The sequence below is a fragment of the Equus przewalskii genome, chromosome 29 (genome assembly GCF_037783145.1).
Source record: "Equus przewalskii isolate Varuska chromosome 29, EquPr2, whole genome shotgun sequence".
Lineage (NCBI taxonomy): Eukaryota > Metazoa > Chordata > Mammalia > Perissodactyla > Equidae > Equus > Equus przewalskii.
Genome location: NC_091859.1, coordinates 35,012,085 through 35,029,232, shown reverse-complemented (window position 1 = coordinate 35,029,232; position 17,148 = coordinate 35,012,085). Strand labels below are relative to the sequence as shown.

At 61.9% G+C, this 17,148-nt stretch overlaps 2 protein-coding genes and 1 long non-coding RNA gene across 6 annotated transcripts in view; 2 read left to right on the top strand and 1 right to left on the bottom strand.

Annotated features, from left to right (window-relative positions):
* TMPRSS6 (transmembrane serine protease 6) overlaps positions 1–1,706 on the top strand; it is a 39,320-nt gene extending 37,614 nt beyond the window's left edge. Inside the window, exons 17-18 of the mRNA XM_070600314.1 lie at positions 254–390; positions 899–1,706. Of these exons, the coding sequence (XP_070456415.1) occupies positions 254–390; positions 899–1,057 (296 nt within the window). The 3' untranslated portion in view covers positions 1,058–1,706. The remainder of the gene's footprint in view (positions 1–253; positions 391–898) is intronic.
* A 2,697-nt stretch (positions 1,707–4,403) lies between these two features.
* On the bottom strand, positions 4,404–16,584 carry KCTD17 (potassium channel tetramerization domain containing 17). Of its 4 annotated transcripts, none has more exons than XM_070600316.1 (7): positions 15,090–16,584; positions 13,813–13,921; positions 11,362–11,453; positions 10,300–10,395; positions 8,173–8,298; positions 6,803–6,881; positions 4,404–6,631 (listed from the first exon to the last, which is right to left on the bottom strand). In XM_070600316.1, exons 1-7 carry the CDS (start codon positions 15,297–15,299, stop codon positions 6,270–6,272), a joined length of 1,074 nt encoding a protein of 357 aa, XP_070456417.1. In that variant the 5' UTR covers positions 15,300–16,584; the 3' UTR covers positions 4,404–6,269. The 4 variants fall into 4 exon arrangements, with proteins under 4 accessions (XP_070456417.1, XP_070456416.1, XP_070456419.1 ...); XM_070600315.1 differs by having other exon boundaries at positions 4,404–5,233; XM_070600318.1 differs by lacking the exon at positions 15,090–16,584 and adding an exon at positions 14,786–14,923 and having other exon boundaries at positions 4,404–5,233.
* Positions 9,141–9,527, top strand: LOC103542655 (uncharacterized). The gene is made up of 2 exons (XR_542746.2): positions 9,141–9,266; positions 9,410–9,527. It is a non-coding gene; the product is annotated as an uncharacterized lncRNA (long non-coding RNA).
* Positions 16,585–17,148: the final 564 nt, after the last annotated feature.

Sequence of the window (17,148 nt, the reverse complement as noted above, 5' to 3'; positions counted from 1 at the left end):
CAGGCAGGAGGAGGGAAGGGGGAGAAGCTGGAGGAGAACACTACTGCAGAATGGCTTTGTGGGGGGCTCTGTCCGCATGAGCAGAGAAGGAGCCAGAACAGTGTCAGTGAAGCTGAGCGGCACAGGTGGGCAGAGCAGGAGAGATGGAGGGGGGCTCCTGGGTGGCAAGGGGCATAACAGAAGGAAGGGGAGACCTCCTGGGCCGCCTCAGATCTTCTCACCTCTGCCCTTTGCCCCCGACCCCACCGGGCAGGCCCCACCAGCAATGGTCTACAGAAGGTGGACGTGCAGCTGATCCCGCAGGACCTGTGCAGCGAGGCCTACCGCTACCGGGTGACGCCCCGCATGCTGTGTGCTGGCTACCGCAAGGGCAAGAAGGACGCCTGCCAGGTGAGCCTGTGGGGGGTGCGGGGAGGGCGAGCGGGCGATGCTCACACCTCCGGGGGCCTGGCCCTCTGCTCGCGTCAGCCTGCACATCACCTCCCAGCCAGGTGGGGATGGCTGTTCCCACTTTACAGACGAGGACACTGAGGCTCGGGGAGGGGGAGGGACGTGCCCCGGCTCGCAGGCCGTGGATCAGAAGAGACCCGTTCTCAGACTCGGTTCTGTTCCTCGCAAGGTCACACAGCAGAGAGGACTAGAAGGAGCGCACAGTGGGAGGCGGAGGTGGGTGGGGCATGGGGCACACATCCAAGGTCCCACAGCAGCCAGGACCCACTGGAGGCCAGGCTGGGCTGGTTTGAGCTCTCTCCATTTATCAGCTGTGGGGAAGCAGCAGCTTCAAAAGGAGCTGTGACTTTCTTGCTGTCACTCAGAAGATCTCCAGCAGTCAGGACCCCTGCCTGGAAGGGGGTGCCCTCACCCTGATGTGGTCCTGTCTCTCCTCTCCCCGCTTCAGGGTGACTCCGGTGGGCCGCTGGTGTGCAGGGAGCCCAGTGGCCGCTGGTTCCTGGCAGGGCTGGTCAGCTGGGGCCTGGGCTGCGGCCGGCCCAACTACTTCGGCGTCTACACCCGCATCACGGGGGTAATTGGCTGGATCCAGCAGGTGCTGACCTGAGGACTGCCCCCTGCAGAGCTGGGCCCCGCTCTTGGACTCAGAGATCTCAGGGCAAGCACCAGGCGGGGGAGCACGTATTCTGGGGGCGGCAGGGCCCTGTGGAGGCAGGAGCAAGCATCCCCTCCCATAACCTGCTCCCAGACATCTGCCCCATGGAGGGCACCGGAGAGAGGAGGGCCAGCAGCTGGTGGTCAAGACTTCCCCTGAGGGCCTGGGACGGTCACCAGGCCAAGCTGGGGGCCTCCCATTCAGCCCTGTTACCTCCCGATCGATTCTCTCTCCTCCATCCCCTTCGTCCATTGCTGACTTTAGGGGGTAATAGTTCAGGGGTGATAATCCAGCTTCTAGGTCCCAGCAGGAGTGTCTGAGCACAGCTGCCCGCCCTGGGCAGCATCGGCTCCGGAGCAGATTCCATCCCGTGAGCCCTGCCTGACGTGAGGGGCAGGCATGGAAGGAGCCCGCGGGGAGGGGCCCTCAGAGCCCTGGAGACAACCAAGTGGGCCAGCTGCCACCGTAAGCCAAAGGGTGGGGGAGCCTGGGCCAGGGTCCCGCCCCACCCCTACCTGCCCCTCGCCCCCTGCCCACCCTGCTTGGGCCTTCACTGCCTGCTCTCGCCCAGCTGCCTGTGGAATAAAGCCAGCTGACCAAAGGCCCTGTTCTGGGGTGTTCGTGGGGTCCCGGGCACCAGCCCCACGCCCCGGACTGAGCAGCCTCTGCTTCCTGCTCAGCCTGCTCGCCAAGTGTCCAGAAGGCCAAGGTGGGCTCAGGGTGTGGGGAGCGGGGGACAGGGGTGGCCTCCAGGGCAGCTGCCCAGGTCCCAGGGGCAACCCCAGGAAGGCGATGGTTTGGTGGCCCTCAGGTCACAGTGAGGGATGGGACAAGTGATGGGCTCTTTCCGGAAGCTGGGGAGGAAACTGAGGCGGAGAGAGGGCAGAGATGCCCTGGCGATGGCACCAGGGGTTAGGAGTGGGGTCTGCGCGGAAGCCCTGCCTTCTGGTTCCCAGTCCCCCGCTTCCCCTCCACCACGACACTCCCTCCGCATGCTCTGAGTCTTTTATTCAGCACGCAGCTCATAGGCTCTTCGATGTGCCAAGAATGGTGCTGGGGCCACAGAGAGGCACAGAACTTGGCTCCTGACCCCTGGAGGGGACTGACGATCCAGCATGAAGGGGCTTTGGGGTAGCCTGTAACTCAGGAAGACAGGGAAGGCTGCCTGGAGGAGGTGAGACTTGAGTTGGGGTTCAAAGGTGGCCAAGGTGGGGAAGGGCATTCCAGGCAGGAGAACAGCATGTGCAAAGGCATGAAGTCCCCAAACAACATAGCATATGAGGGAACAGTAAGCCGTCTGTTTAGTTAGAACAGAGATGGAGAGGGGAGGACTGAAGAGGAATTCGCGGGGCAGCTGAGATCAGAAGACAAAGAGCTTGGAGTTGAGCCAAGGGCTAGACCCTGAGTGCTCTGGGGAGCCACAGAAGGCTCTATAGCAGAGGAGTGACACGGGAGGGGACTCACATTTTAGAACCCCCACTGGCACCAGTGCGGAGGGGGCGGAAGACGGGGAGGCTGCTTCGAAGGCTGCTGCAGAGGACAGGATGGGGGGAGGGAAGGGTGCTGGACCGAGCGGGGCAGTGGGGACAGACTGGGGGTTTGTTCAGGGTGGAAGGACCCTCACTGCCCTCCAGGTGCCTCAGTGGATGGGGGTGGGTGAGGAGGAGTCACCCCGGTCCACTCCTGGGGGTTCTGGCCTGAGCAGCTGGGCTGGTGGGGGACCCCTTGCCTGTCCTGGTGCATGCGGGGAGGGAAGGGCTCTGAGCAGGTGTCGTGCGTGTGCTTGGGGTGCCTCTGGGAGGGAGATGTCCAGGAGGCGGGCAGAGCTTGCAAGGCAGGCTTGGAGGAGGGGTTTTGGAGCCCCCAACCATGGAAGGCAGTCTGGGAAGGCTGAGCAGGGGAGATTCAGACACCTCAGACATGGGGGCCCAGAGTGGGAGCTGATGGGCGTCGCCACAGGCTGGACGGGATCTGAGAGGGGTGCAGACTTCCAATGGAGGCTGGGGCCAAGTGGGGCTGGTCGGGGAGGACCCTAGGCGGCTGGTGCCCTCTGGGCGCAGTGGTGGAGGAGCTAGGTGTGGACAAGTCTTTCTTGAAGCCCAGCTGTGAGAAGGAAAGGGGAGCCTCAGAGGGGACCTAGACTCGGGGGTTTCAGCTACTCAGTCCGCGGGTGGAGGGAGCAGCCTCTGGCAGGCAGTGGGGGAGCCGAGCCCAGGGAGCACACTCCCCACCCGCAGGGGCCTGCCTGCTGGTGGATATGGAGCAGATGCTGTGGGGGCACCTTTGGGTGGGGGTGGGATGTTAAAGCATTGCACCCCAGTGGCCCTCACAGTCCTCAGAGGGGCGAGTAGAACACAGTGATGGGGGCTTTGCTGAAATGCAGATTCACAGCCCTGCTCCAGCCTTCATTTGTCAGAGTTGTGTGTGTGTGGGGGGGGGGATGGGTAGTCTGTTCCTTTAACAAGCCCCCTGGTGACTCTGCAAGCTGAGCTGAACACAAAGTGAGGTCAGCTTCAGTCCCGAGGGGAAGTGGCTGGCGAGGGCCCCCAGACTGAGGGGGGCGGGAGGGCCTGGTCCTAGGGGGTCGTGCTTTGCAGGAACGTCCCAGCAGTGCTGAGTTGCTGGGGGCGGAGGGAACAAGGTAGAAACTCAGCAGGGCGGGCGAGGGAGGTGGAGGAAGCTGGCTGGAGCGGGAGCCTGGGTGTTTGTACTTCCTGGGCCTTGGGGCAGACGGTGGACCAGCAGGGAGGGGTGGAGGTGACCAACAGGTGTCATGGCGGGAAGAGGGGGCATCCTGGGGGATCAGGATGGAGCACAGGCCGCCTTGGGCCGTGAGCAGAGCGCCACTGGATGGTGCAGTGAGGCTGGGAAGTGGGGGGACAGGGAACCAGGCTTGGAGGACCTGGTCTCCTGATTCCGGGAGCCCAATTTCCTAGCCCTCAGAGACCCCAGCTGGCTAGGGCCACCTAGAGGGAGGGGTCTGCCTGACTCCAGGGGGCTGGGCCTTACAAGTCACCTGGTCCAACCTCTCACGTTATAGATGAGGAAACTGAGGCCCAGAGAGGGGCAGGCACTTGCCAACTTCCCCCAACAAGGCGGAGTTGGTGTCGTCAGTGTCTGGCCACTGGGCCACGGATCCAGCCGTGGTCACCTGCCCCCAGCATACACAGGAGAGTGACAACAGGACAGGGCCCCCTAGCTTTAGGAAAAAGCCCCATTACCTTTGAGTCGTCTCCCCGACCTTGAGTTTAGCCCTGTCCCCAACAGTGGCCCAGAGAAGGAGAGGGAGGCAGCGGGGGGCTGTTCCTTCAGGTTTTATTATGTGGTGGGTCGGACACAGCTGAGGAGCAAGAACCCAGCCCGGGGAAGTCACAGACGCGGGAAGGGCCCCTCGCTCCGCCCCTGCGCCCCAGGCTCTCCCCTGGGCAGAGGGAGGAGTGTCCCCCTTTCCCTTATCACAAGTTCCTAGGTGGCCCCACTGGCCCTGCTGAGCCACTGCCTGCCCCCTCCTGGCCAAGACATTCCTCACCCGCATCCCGCAGGACAGAAGGGGGGGAGCAGTCAAGGTGAAGGCTGAGTCCCACCCCTCCATCCCTCACCAATACCTGAACCTCCATCGAGGGCTAAGGAGGGCCATCCCCCTCCCAGGGCAGGGTGACGGGGGCCACCCTGTGTCTGGCGCCCTGCTCCCCAAGGGCTTTCTGGGACCCCACTCCTCTTTGCAACCTCACAACAACCCTGTGAGGTAGGCGGGGCGGGAAGAGGGAACCCACTGGACAGACGGGGAGACTGAGGCTCCGGGAGGTAATGTGACTGGGCCTGGAGGCAGCCTATCTGCCATGCAGCTGGAGGCCCCGGGGGAAGGGATGCAGGGGCCTGGGAGACACAGCTGGACAGCGCCACGCTTTGGCCACTGGCAGGCGGCTCTGCCCAGGGGTCCCAGGGCCCACCTCAGGGGTAAATCACAGCCCTGCAGGTGTAGACAGAGGTGGCAGCGGGGAGAGCGCTTCCTCCACCTTGGGCCGGGGGCCCAGCCCGTGGTACAAAAATAACGAATTTCAGATGGGAACCCCAACTCCCTGGAGGTGATCTGGGGCCTCACATCCGGGTGCCTCTGGCTTGTAACAGCTAGAAAATAAAATGGGAGGGCAGGGGGATGGGGTGGGGGCGGTCAGAACACGGGGGGGGGGGGGGGGGGAGAGGGTGGGGCAAGTGAGGAGGGGGTGGTGCAGGGCCAGGAGGAGGGCAGAGAGGAGATTGAAATGGAGGGAGGGAGGGGAGAGAGGGAGAGAGAAAGAGGTAGGTGAGTCACAGGGTCCCTTCTGGGAGGCCCAGAGAAGGTGGATTCAGAGCCGAGAAGAGGGAGCAGGAGGGGACCCAGCTCGCCGGTCTGGGAGCCCCACGCCCCATCCTGGGCTGGGAGGTGGCCGCTTAAGGGCCAGATTCTGGCAAGACTCTGGTCAGGGGGTCAAGGCCAAGAGAGGCAGATCACTGCTGTCTCAGGCAAAAGGTCACAGAGAGCAGCTGTCTGTCCTCATTTGAGAGGCAACTGTTGCCCAGAGAGGGACAGTGACTTGCCCAAGGTCACACAGCAGGTGGATAAGATTGAGTGGGGGCTTGTGGGCAACAGGCCAGTGCTTTTTCTGCCACACCGTGATCTTCAGCCAGCTCTGGCTGACTCCTTTTAGGCCAAGGGAATCCACCCCCAGAACCAGGGAACCTAGTGCCGTGAGGCTGTGATGCAGGAGCTCTGGACGTGCAGGGGTGAGGCCAGGGCGTCTGGCTTCAGTTTCCCTCCCGTCGTCCCCAGCCTGGCTCTGGTGCTGAGGGGCAGGTGGGAAGAGTTTCTGCCCCCGGAACTTGCTCCTCTCAGAGCCTCACACCCAAGGCCAAGACAGGCTGAGAAACTTTGGTGAGGAGAGGGAATCAGCCGGAAATTCAGCTCCAGTCCAAGGAAGGAGAGATGAGCACCCTCCTGGCTCCCGCCCCACCCTCCAGCTCTGCCCAGCCACAGACCAGGGACCGAAGCTCTGGGGGAGGGCGAGGGCCGAGGAGAAGCCCTCCCTGCAGGGCAGCCTCAGGTCTGAGGGGTGCAGACGGGAGCCTGTAAGGAGGAAACGTGAGGAGGCAGCGAGGAGGTGAGGCGCCGGGTCGGGCGGCAGCCTCAGAGGTGCCCGGTGGGGTTGGCAGGCACGGAGGAGGGACAGCTGCGTCCCTCGTCCCTGGGCCGGGAGGCGGGAGGTGCCGGAAGGGGTGCGGGAGACAGCAGGCAGGATGCTCCGGGATGCAGGACCAGGGCACCTGGGTGGAGGGCGCGGGAGGCTGGGACCAGGGCAGCCCCGGGATGGAGGTGTGAGCAGGCAGAGAGAAAACCGGGACAGGAGCAGAGAGGGAAGAGGCAGGGTGCAGATGAGATCCAGGAGGAAGAAGAGGTAGATGAAGATGAGGCAGGACCTCCAGCGGGAAGCGGAGGAGGAGGCGGTGGTGGGAGGGAGAAAAGGTTAGCGGGATCCTGAGATGACTGGGCTGCAAAGAAAAAGTGAGAGAAGGGATGGTTATGCGGGTGAGGCGCCAGGCACCGGCTGAGCTAACCCTGGTGGGCCCGTCCCCCCAGTCCCCGGCCCCCCAGGTTCTGCAGCTCCAGCTGTTATGAGCAATCATTCTCCTCGGGGGTGGCTGCCCCTTTCTCCTGTGTACCTGCCTCCACCTGCACCTGTTCCACCTCCACCTCCACCTCCTCCTCCTGCTGCTGCTCCTCCAGCTGCTCCTCCGTGCTCTGTGAACCAGCCGGCGGACCCAGGGAAGAAAGAGTGGAGAACTAACGAGGGGGCCAGGCCTGCTGGCGGCTGTCCCCATGGGCCCCCATCTCAGGGCAGGCGGGCGGGTGGGCAAGATGAAGGGGGACCTCAAGGAGAGGGGAGGGCTATAGCCAAAGAGGCTGGGCCATCTTGTCCAGTCCCCTGGGAAGGGACTGGAGAAACCAGCAAAGGACGGGACCCTGCTGGGGATGCTCATGGATCAGTCTGGCTGCTGTGACATGGAGCAAGGCTGGCTGAGGGGTGGAAGAGGAACGGGGGGGGAGGTGTTTGGCTGGGGTATCCTTGAGGGGCACCTGGGAAGGCCTCATTTTAGGAGGCCTGACCCAGAGCAGAAATGAGACCAGGGAGGGCCCAGGGCAGACACCATAGAGATCTGGGGTGCCAGCAACAGGCTCTGGCAGCCCAGGTCCCGAGAATTTGGCTGAAAGAGGCAGGAGCAGCATCCTTAAAGGCATCGCCAGCCACTGTCCCCGATGGGGGTGTGGTGGGCAGGGGAAGTCACAGGAGAGGGAGACAGACAGGGAGCCGGAGTTTGTAAGTCTCCACTGCACAGGGACAGGCCCCCAGAAGGAATGGTCTCCCTTCTTCCCAGCCTGGCTTCCTGCCTGCCCCACCGGCCCTACCAGAGGCCCTCGAGGCTTCTAACCAGCTCTGGGTCTAGGGTGGCAGGACCGCCACTCGGCCCCCTCCCCACAGCCAGCTGATGCTGCCTCTAAGGCCAGGGCAGAAACACAGGCCGACCCCAGAGGGTTCCTGGCCCCTCTCCTGCAGAGTGCCCGAGGAGGGGCCCGGGACATGGACAGGATTAACAGGCTAGCGGGGACATTCACTCGCCCCCAGGAAGTAAACTGGCCATTTGGATCCCAGCAGTTCCAAGCTTGACAACACCATGGAGAGGACATGGGACTTGTCCAAGGGCCCACAGAGCATGGCCCACCACACCCAGACCCCTAGTTCAGTGCACTCCCCCTCATGCCACGTCCCCCCGTGGCCACCACGTGGCCACCATTCAAGTGGCATCTACGTCCACTCCGCTGCGTCCTCGGGATGGTCCGGTCTCACTGCTCCCCAGCCTGGGCCTGGGTACCGGCATGAGCAGACGGGACCGTGAGTGGCATGGGATGGATGGCATCGGCTGTGACCGGGGGTTATGCGTGTGCAGCAGGAGGGAGAGAGAAGCAGCAGGAATGGCGGGGTCGGGGGCGGGGAGGGGAGGGAGAGTGGGGGAGGCTGAGCTTGGGGGCTCACCTTGGTTTTGCGGCTGGACTCAGAACTCAGCCCGTGTGGGGCGCTGTAGAGCTCCTTGGACACCACGCACAGGAACTCGGCCTGGTCCTCGCCGCCGTAGTTGTAGGAGGAGCCGATGTTCACCAGCTGGAGGGGTGGAGCATGGGGACAAAGATGCCAGGTCGGGATGGGGGCAGTGGGGAGGGGGGTGGACAGTGGCACTCGACACAATGCCAACATGTCCTGATGTTGCTGTTCCGTGCAGGCCCCTCCCTGGGTTTCCATAGGACACCTGGGGCCAGGCCGACACTCAATCTCCTCGCCTGCCCCCACCTATGCCTCTGGTCTGTCTGCGGGACTAGCCGGCAGTGTCATTGCTGCTCCTCCCCCACCCCAGCCCCAGCCCTAACAGGCCACTTTCTAAAAGCAGGCAGAGGCCTATAATGGGCAGGCCGCCCTCTCCGTTCCAGATGTGGCTGAAGCAGCCCCAGAACCAGGCTGCAGGGTGCGGCTGCCATGGTGGAGCCTCATAGAATATTCTCTTCACTCTTGGAAGCAGAGGTAGGGTAGGCTGCCCATTTCTGAGGCCACAGGGCAAGTGACCTGTGGCCCCCGACCTGCTTGTTTGGCTCCTGACAACCCATGGCATTGGCGTAGGCTCTCAAGAGTAGCCCCACCTTTGCTCTGGGGTCTCTAGAATAACCACACCCACAAGGCCCCTTCTGGCAGATAAAGGCCGTGCCCATGACGGGTCTCCAGCCCCGGGGACCCTCATCCAGCAGGCAGAGAGAAACATCAGCCCCTTTGGCGGACAAGGCCTGGCGAGGTGGTGACCTGCTGGAAGTCCCACAGCCAGGAAGAGGGGGACAGGGGTCAGAATCTGGGATCCCAAGTCCTCTCTAGGGTCTTGTAGACTCAAATCCTTCCAATAATTTGCATGATGCTAGCTAGCTCCAATGTCTAGAGTCCTGCCCTGGGCTGGGGGCTTTCTCAGTGGCCCTTCTAATCTTCACCACAGCCCTGCAAAGGAAGTACTTTTGGCCCACGCCACAGATGAGCAAACTGAGGCCCAGAGACGAGACGTGACTTGCTCAAGCTCTCCCAGCACATCAGTGGTGAGGCTCCTGGACTGGACTTGTTCCTCCAGACTGCCCGGCCATCCTGGGGGGGCCCCGGCCTTCTCCCTCTGCACCTCCACCTGCCAGGGAGCTTGTGGGTGGGTGTGGATACAGGGCTAACAAAACCCTTCTCCTCTAAGGGCAGTCTGACCTCGGGTTACCCTGCTGGCCTGGTTCCTCTGGAAACCCAAGAGAGGTGGGACGTCTGCTGTATTACTGGGCAACCCCGCTTACAATAAAAATTTCTCCTGGGGCCGGCCTGGTGGCCGAGTGGTTAAGTTCCCGCGTTCTGCTTTGGCAGCCCGGGGTTCACAGGTTCAGATCCTGGGTGTGGACTTACACACTGCTTATCAAGCCATGCTGTGGCGGTTTCCTACATAGAGGAACTAGAATGACCTACAGCTAGGATATACAACTATGTGCTGGAGCTTTGGGAGAAAAACAAAAAGGAAGATTGGCAACAGATGTTAGCTCAGGGCCAATTTTCCTCACCCAAAAAAAAAAAGCATTAAAAAAAAAGATTCTCCTGATTGGTAAACTGCATCTGGAGCAGAAGGAAGTTTCGGTCACTATAGAACCCTCATGGGAAATCACCGCTCTGGGCTTCCCGGAACGTGGCAACGCTTGCAACTGGGCACGTCCCTTGTGGGGACCCTGGAAGCTATGCCCATGGAATTGTTACAAGAGGTGTTGACCCACAGTGGACCGTGCGCACCTGTGTGGATCTGGTCTCCTTGCACCGGAGCTGTCACTCGGGGGCCAGAGACGCACTCATACTGCCGTGTAGACCATCACCCGGTTGCCATGAGAACTCCCACCCAGGAGGATGCCCGGAGCCGCCCGTGCCAACGGGGGGCTTCTGTCCCCTCTCCTTCTTGGTCGATCTGCTGCCAGTGTGGCCTGTCCTGATCTTGTTTAGTTTGACTTAAGAAGACCCCTGAGTGGGCTGCCGGGGGAACCCAAGCTGAGGCTGCAGGGAGGGAGGGCCCTGGAGGCTGGCGGGCCGGTGTGGCCTCGTGCTCCTGGCTACCTGCTCGAAGCGCCAGCCGTCAGACATGGTGGAGACCATCTGCGTGAGCTCCTCCTCCTGGCACTGCAGCACGCGGTACACGTGCTTGGGCGGGACCTGCAGGCAGAGGGGTCACGTGGAGGCACCCGCGGGAGCGACAGGCACCCAGGAGCACCCGCTGTCCCCCCAGCTCCTTCTCCCCCTCCACCACCATACACCCCTGGAAGGAGAGGAGGGGAGGGGGCCAGGTTGGGAAAACAGAGCTGTGTTCTGACTACCTACTATGTGCCAGGCACTCGACATGTGCGCTCTCACTTAATCCTTCCAAAAGCCCTCTGAGTTGTGGGATTTTCACAGGAGCTCAGAGAGTGTCAGTTACATGCCCCAGGTCACCCAGCTACAGAGCGGCAGAGCCAGAACTGAAACACGGGTGATACAAGAGGGAAGGAAGGAGGGGCCTGGGGGACATTCTGGGTCATTAACTGAGGCAGGCCCTCCAGGAGACAAGGGGCCTGGGAGATGGTGCTCACCACCTGTCCCCCACCTCCCACGTCTCCCCAGGGTGGGCATAGAGTCTCTCCAGCTTCTCCTGCTGACTGCTCCCTTAGGCCCAGGTCTGGGCTCAGAAATGCCAGGTCCCATGGCCTGTCCCACCAGGGGACCACCTGATCCCACGAAGCGGACAGTTTCCTAGTCCCGTACTGCACTGACCCCCGCAGGGCCCCGAACCTCCACCCTGACCCCGCTTTGCCTGTGAGGAAGGGAAGCGTGGGCAGTTCTCAGCGCTTCTGTGTTCTACAAGAGGAAATCAAGGTCCAGAGGGGGCATGATTGGCCCAAGGTCACACAGCGAACAGAGCCAAGACAGGGACAGAACCCAGCATCCGTCTCCCAGTCTGGCGCGCTGCTGGGCAGTCTGGGAGCTGGACAACCACCCCTCCCCTTACAGGCTGGCTCAGCCTCCCCGAGGAAAACACTAGCTCCACCTCTCCCCCTCCCTCTCTCCCTGCCTCCCCCTCCTGACCACGCCCTGCTCTGGCCCTGGGCCCTGCCCGGCCCTGGATGCTGCCCGGCAGCTCCAGACCTGCGTGACGGTGTAGTCCTTCTCTTCCATCCGGTCTTTGATGATGCGGATCAGCGGGCCAATGTTGTAGAACTCCGCCTCCTCCAGGACCCCTGGGGGAGACAGAGAGAGGAGCTCCAGGTCACTGCTCTGCCCCCATGCCCTGTTCTCCTTTTGTCCCCTCTGCCTCCGAACCTACCTCCTGCTCCAGTCACACGAGAGTGATGAGCACCTGTGAGTTCAGGGGTCAAGCAAGAGGGAACATTTCCTGCCCTGGATCCCACACTCTCTGTGGAAGGGGCGAGATGCCGCCACTCGGCCAGCCCTACATCTCTGCTGTGCTGCGCGTGGTGACCCAGGGACGCCTGCCAGCCCCCTGATCTGGGCGGCTGCCGTAGCACTATCAAGAGGCAGCAGGCTTGTTGGCACTGGACCCTAGAACGCCACAACGAGAAGGGCCTCAGCTGGCCCCCATCACATGCTCCCATTTAGGAAGCACATGCCAAGTGCCAGGCACTCTGCCAGGCATTTTATATTCTTTATTGAGTTAATTCTCAGAACTAGAAATAGGTACTTTCATCGCCCCAATTGAACAAATGGGGAAACTGAGGCCTGGAAAGAGAAGCAGCTTGTCCAAGGCCACACAACCAGAAAGCGGGAGCGCTGGGATTCAAACTCAAGCTCCTCTACTTCAGAAATGCATGATCCTTGTGTGTGTGCATCTCCCCGATTGCAGCACCGTACAGTTTGCAAAGCCCCTCATGTGCTCATCACAAGCCCCGGGGGACAGTGGGGAAGCAGGCATTATTGTCCCCATACAGTTAAGGGGACAGAGAGGCTTAGAGACTGGGTCACCACTCCAGAGAAGTAGAACAGCCGCAGGCCTAGACTTCCCTGAACTCCTGCAGGGTAGGGACCCTTCTGGTCTTTTCCATGATTGGCCTCTGGGCTCCCTGGGGACAGGGCCTGTGTCTGATCTACTCTGCTCTCCACAGTGCGCACACAGCCCCTGACACAGAGGAGGCAGTTGGCCAGTGTTGCTGCCTGAGCGCTCCTTGTGGGGCCCTGCAGAGGACAGACAACTAACATCGCCTCACCAGTCCCCGGTGCCACGCGCTGCACCACGTGACATGCTTGTGTCAGACCCTTGTATCCTCACAGCAACTCAGCAAGGCGGGTGCTACTGTCACCCCATTTCACAGATGCGGGCACAGAGGGGTAAGTGGCTTTCTCAGTGTCACACAGCTAGGAAGTCCCCTCACAGATACCCTGGCCTCCTGGATGGGGCCCTCGCCCTGTCTGAAGGTGCTGGGAGTGGCAGGACTTTGAGAGCCCTAGAACCTGTAAACAGGTGTCAGCTGTGACGCAGCCGGAACGTTCACCTCCACTCCCCAGGGGCTGGCGCCCAGGCCCAGGCCACACCCACGGTTCTGTGCTCCCGAGGGGCTGCCAGGGAAGCCACGGGCTCTGCAGAGCCGCTGCCTACAGTGGGCTCTGATGTGGAAGCGCTGGCCGGCTGGGGAGCCACTTGGCCTCTAGATCACTGTGTCCTACGGGGGTCAGGAGGGGAGACCGTGGGCCCAAGTGAGTTGGGTTGGGCTGTGCTAGACACCCACGGGGTACAAGCGCCTGGACTTATGACATCTGTTGTCTCCAAACATGTTCTCCCCAATGCAGATCACCGCTCCCACTTTATATACACAAGTGGAGCCTCAGGAAGGAGAAGTGACAGGTCCAAGCTGGCCTGGCTGGGTCAGCTGACCCAGAGCCACACCCTTCTGCCCCAAGGGAGAGTTAACCTGCCTCTGACTATAGTCCGTGCCCCTGGCTGGGGCTCTGCCAAGAGGCCATTCTCCCAGGCACAGCTTCCCCACTGTCTGCTGGGCCCGGCAGTGGGCATCTACAGGGCCTCAGCCACCCAGGCCTAGGAGAGACCAAATCCTGGCTGGGGAGCGGGCTCCCTCCTCCCCGCCTCCACCCACGACCAGCGTGGTGCTGCAGAGGACGCCAGCTTTGGGGAAGAGCCGTCGGCTCCACCCGCCTGCAGCCTGCAAGCCCTTGCCAGGCATCTGAGCCACTGGATCACCCAGAGAAAGAGCGCCACACCTCTCCCCGGGTCATCTCCACCCCATTCACACCTGGCTTCCCAGGAGGAAGGGCATCCCTGCCCACAACGGAGGCTGCCAGCCTCACTGGCTCCCTCCATCCTCGGCCTGTGTGTTTCCATCGCCTCCCCCACAGCACGCAGAGAAAGCTCGGCCGGTCAGCTTGGCAGAGGCCCTGGGCCGAGCCCCAGCAGAGGTTTGGGGATTCAGCCCTGTTAGGGGTGAAGAGGCAGGAAACATGGAAGAAAGAAAATGTCCCTCCCTCCTGGGAGAAACGGCTTTGGTCCTCCTCGGAAGGAAGGCCCTGGCAGGCTGCCGAGGGCAGGGCTAGGAAGCGGGCCCCGGCCAACCCCCTGGACTGACTCACCCTCCTCAGCCATGTCCTTGTCCAGCACCAGCTTGCCGTGACGGAGGAAGTTCAGGATGGGTCCGAAGTAGGTGGGGTCGCGGTCAATGAGGTAGGCCCCGGTCTCATCCTGCGGAGGCGAGGGCACAAGCAGAGAGAGGAGAGTAAGGCCTCCCCCCCCCACCCGACCTGCAGACAGCCCCTCACTTCAGGCCGGTGAAGGATTGGAGGGAGGCGGCGAGCGAGCAGAGAGTCAGTCTTCCCTGGAACAAAGTGGCATGATGGAGCAAAAGGCTTTGGGGTCAGATACACCTAGGTTCCAATCCTGCCTCTGCCTTTTCCTGACTGTGTGGCTGTGGGCCAGTGATTTGGCCTCTCTGAGCCTCACTCCTCTCTCCCATAACTAGGGGTCATTGTGAGCATCCAGTGAGGTCTGAGTGGCACCTGACCCAGAGGAGGACTTAGTGATTTTCCCTCTTAGAGGTCTGAAGCCAGCCTTACACTGTCTCCACCAGATCCCCAGTCATTCTGGGGATGTTTACAAGTTTGCAGAGGAGCCGCTCTCTCATTGGACACCCTCAGCCTGCAGGCGGGCATCAGCGCAGCTCCACAGGGAGAACGGAGACATCAAGAGGTGAGGGGACTTGCCCAAGGTCACAGCATCAGAGGGTCAGGGGACGGGGGAGAGTGGCCCTTAGAGGTCATCTCCAGACCAGCCTCCTCTGGTTACAGACAGGAGGCTGCGCCTGGAGCAGGGGAGGGTCCCTCAAGGTCATGCGGGCAGTTTGCCGCCGAGAGGGCATGGGAGCCCAGAAATGCCCACCAGGCCAGCGCTCCTGCCTGATGAAGCCCAGCTCAGAAGGCACCCGGGGGGCTTCTCCACCCAGCTCCCTGCACCCCTAGGCCACCCACACCCCGGAGGGCGGAGAGAAGCAGCCTCAGCAACTCCTTCCCCAGAGCGCGAGTCCCATTTGGGAAGGAGGGAAGGCCCTACCCGTCTGTCCGTCTGCACAGCCCCAGAGTTAGGAAAAGTCCCCATCCCCAGCCTCCTAGGCTGGCAGCCCAGGGCAGAGCTCAGAAGCTCCAAATGGCCGCGGCCTGGCGTTGCCCCGTTGCCACGGCAATGGGCACATCCCTCACTCTCCCATCCACTTCCTCCTCCTCTCCTCCGGCCAGTTCTTCCCGTCTCCGGCTCTCGGGAAAAACCAGCGGGGTTCCCAGCGCGGCGGGCAGGAGCGGCCAGCCGGCCCCGATGCCTGCGCGCCGCGGACCCCCGCCGCCCACCCCGCGGGCCTCACCCGGTCCGACTGCAGCTCTTCCCCCTGGCACAGGCGGCTGAGGAAGGACTTCTGCTCCCGGCACAGCGTCTGCCGCGTAGTCAGGAACACCGTGCCCCCCACGTTGAGCCGCACCCACTTGCCCCAGCCGCCCCCGGCGCGGCCGCCCGGCCCCGGCGGCGGCGCAGCCTCCCCGGCCTCCATCCTCATCGCTCGCCCCGGCGTCTGCATCCTCCGCGCTCCAGCGGCGGGAGGCGGGCAGGGACCGCGCGCCGGGCATGCCGGGAGCTGTAGTCCGCGCCGCCGGGGCTCGTGCGGCCGGGGGCAGGGTCCGCGGGTGTCAGCGATCTGCCGTCCCCAGCCCCACTCGCTTTGCCTGTCCCGGGAGGCCCACAAACCCGGCGTTCTTGAAAAAGCCGTTTGATCAAATGACTGCGTGTTTGGGGAAGGTCAAGTTCGCGGTCACTGGGAAGATAGTGAGCGATGCCCCAAATCAGCAACCCCCCATTTGTTCTCCACATTACTGCTTTCCCTTTGTCCAGTCTGGGCTATCACACAGCCCATATGGGAAGGAGCTTTTCCCTCCTGGAATTCCCGTGCCATTTACCTGTATCTGTTTTCCAATATTCTTCCGTTCTGCCCTTAGTGTGGGAGGGCGGGACCAGGGGAGTTGGGTTCTCTCCCCACAGACGTTCTTCAAGGACAATGTGGTGGGGTTAAGGTTGGCTCGGCACCTTCTCTATTCCCCAGGCTTCGTGGGTCTTTGTTGTTCACTGGCGCTCTCAGCAGCCCTGTGAGGTTGGTGTTACTGTCCCCATTTGACAGATGGGGACACAGAAGTGAAGGGATGGCACGAGCTCCGGGTGGGTTCCCAGTGCGTTTCCACCAGCAAGGCCCCTTCTCTGCACCCCGCCATTGTCAGCACCCCCGGAAACATTTCTAGGGAGGAAGCGTGGAGAGGGCACTGGGGCAAAGTCAGGAGAACTGGGGTTTCAACCTGGCTTTTATAGGGTGAAGTATGGGGAGAGGTCTGTTTTCCATCTGTCATTCGGGAGGGAGAGGCGGGATTGGTCTGCGGTCCCCCTTCTGAGCCGGATAACTGGGAGGTGGGACTGACATCGTGGGCACACGCTGGGAGGGTGTGGGGGGGGGGGGGACAAGGGCTGAAGGGGAAGCTGACCCCCGCAGCTTCCTCTCCTTCTCCATGTTGCGGTCCTGGGCCTGGATTGGGGGCGGGGTCTGAGGCTCCCCTCATTGATCCCGTGTCACACACACAGGCCCGCACCCTGGGCAGCCTGGCCATGTGCTGGGGGAAGCTTCTGTTAGCTCCCGAGGCTCTGCTCTCCAAGAAGCCTTGCCCCTTGGCGGGGTCACAGCTGCTGAGAACTCACCAGTGTGATCTGGAGCAACTTCCTCTCTGAGGCTCAGTTTCCCCTTTGGCGAAATGGGAATTATAATATAATGCTACCCGAGAGCATGGTTGTGCAGTGAAGATTAAATTCTCTAATGTCTGTGGAACACCTAGGGTAGTCCCTGGCACTTAATACATTGAATGAATGAGTGAATGAATGAATGAAGTGGGATATGAACTGGTCTTGAAAGGTCAGTGGCACTCCAGGTGCTTCGGCAGCCCTCAGCCATTGTTTGCTAAAACGAAACTGGAGCCAGGGGTGCTTCTGTATCTTTTTATTAAGGGCTGTAGACAGGGAGTGACCAGTCAGATTTGCTACTTGGATCATTCTGGGGTCTGAGAGTTGCCCTGGGGGCTGGGGCCCTGGAGGTGTCGGGGAGGCTGGGCCAGCACCTTTGTTCCCAGAGGGGAGGGGAGGCTTTGCTGAGCCAGTCTCCCCACCTCTTTCCTTAGAGGCACCCCCCCCCCCGTCCCTGGCCACCAGTGTCCCCTCAGCAAGCACCTAAAATGTCCCCACCTGAAGCAACAACCTCACTGGTGAAGGACACAGCCAAGAACCAGGTGGCAGGTTCCAAGGCCCTTAAATAGAGCTGACAGGTGCCACCCTATCACACCCAGGTGTCCCTGCCTGTGTCTGGGCTTTGTCTGGAGGAGGACACCCACGTTTGA

Coding starts and splice junctions, on each gene's coding strand:
- KCTD17 (XM_070600315.1), bottom strand. CDS start 15,299: ATGCAGACGCCGGGGCGAGCGATGAGGATGGAGGCCGGGGAGGCTGCG. Junction 10,396..11,361: donor AGGACTACACCGTCACGCAG/GTCTGGAGCTGC, acceptor CTCTGCCTGCAG/GTCCCGCCCAAGCACGTGTA. Junction 8,299..10,299: donor ACGGCTGGCGCTTCGAGCAG/GTAGCCAGGAGC, acceptor CCACCCCTCCAG/CTGGTGAACATCGGCTCCTC.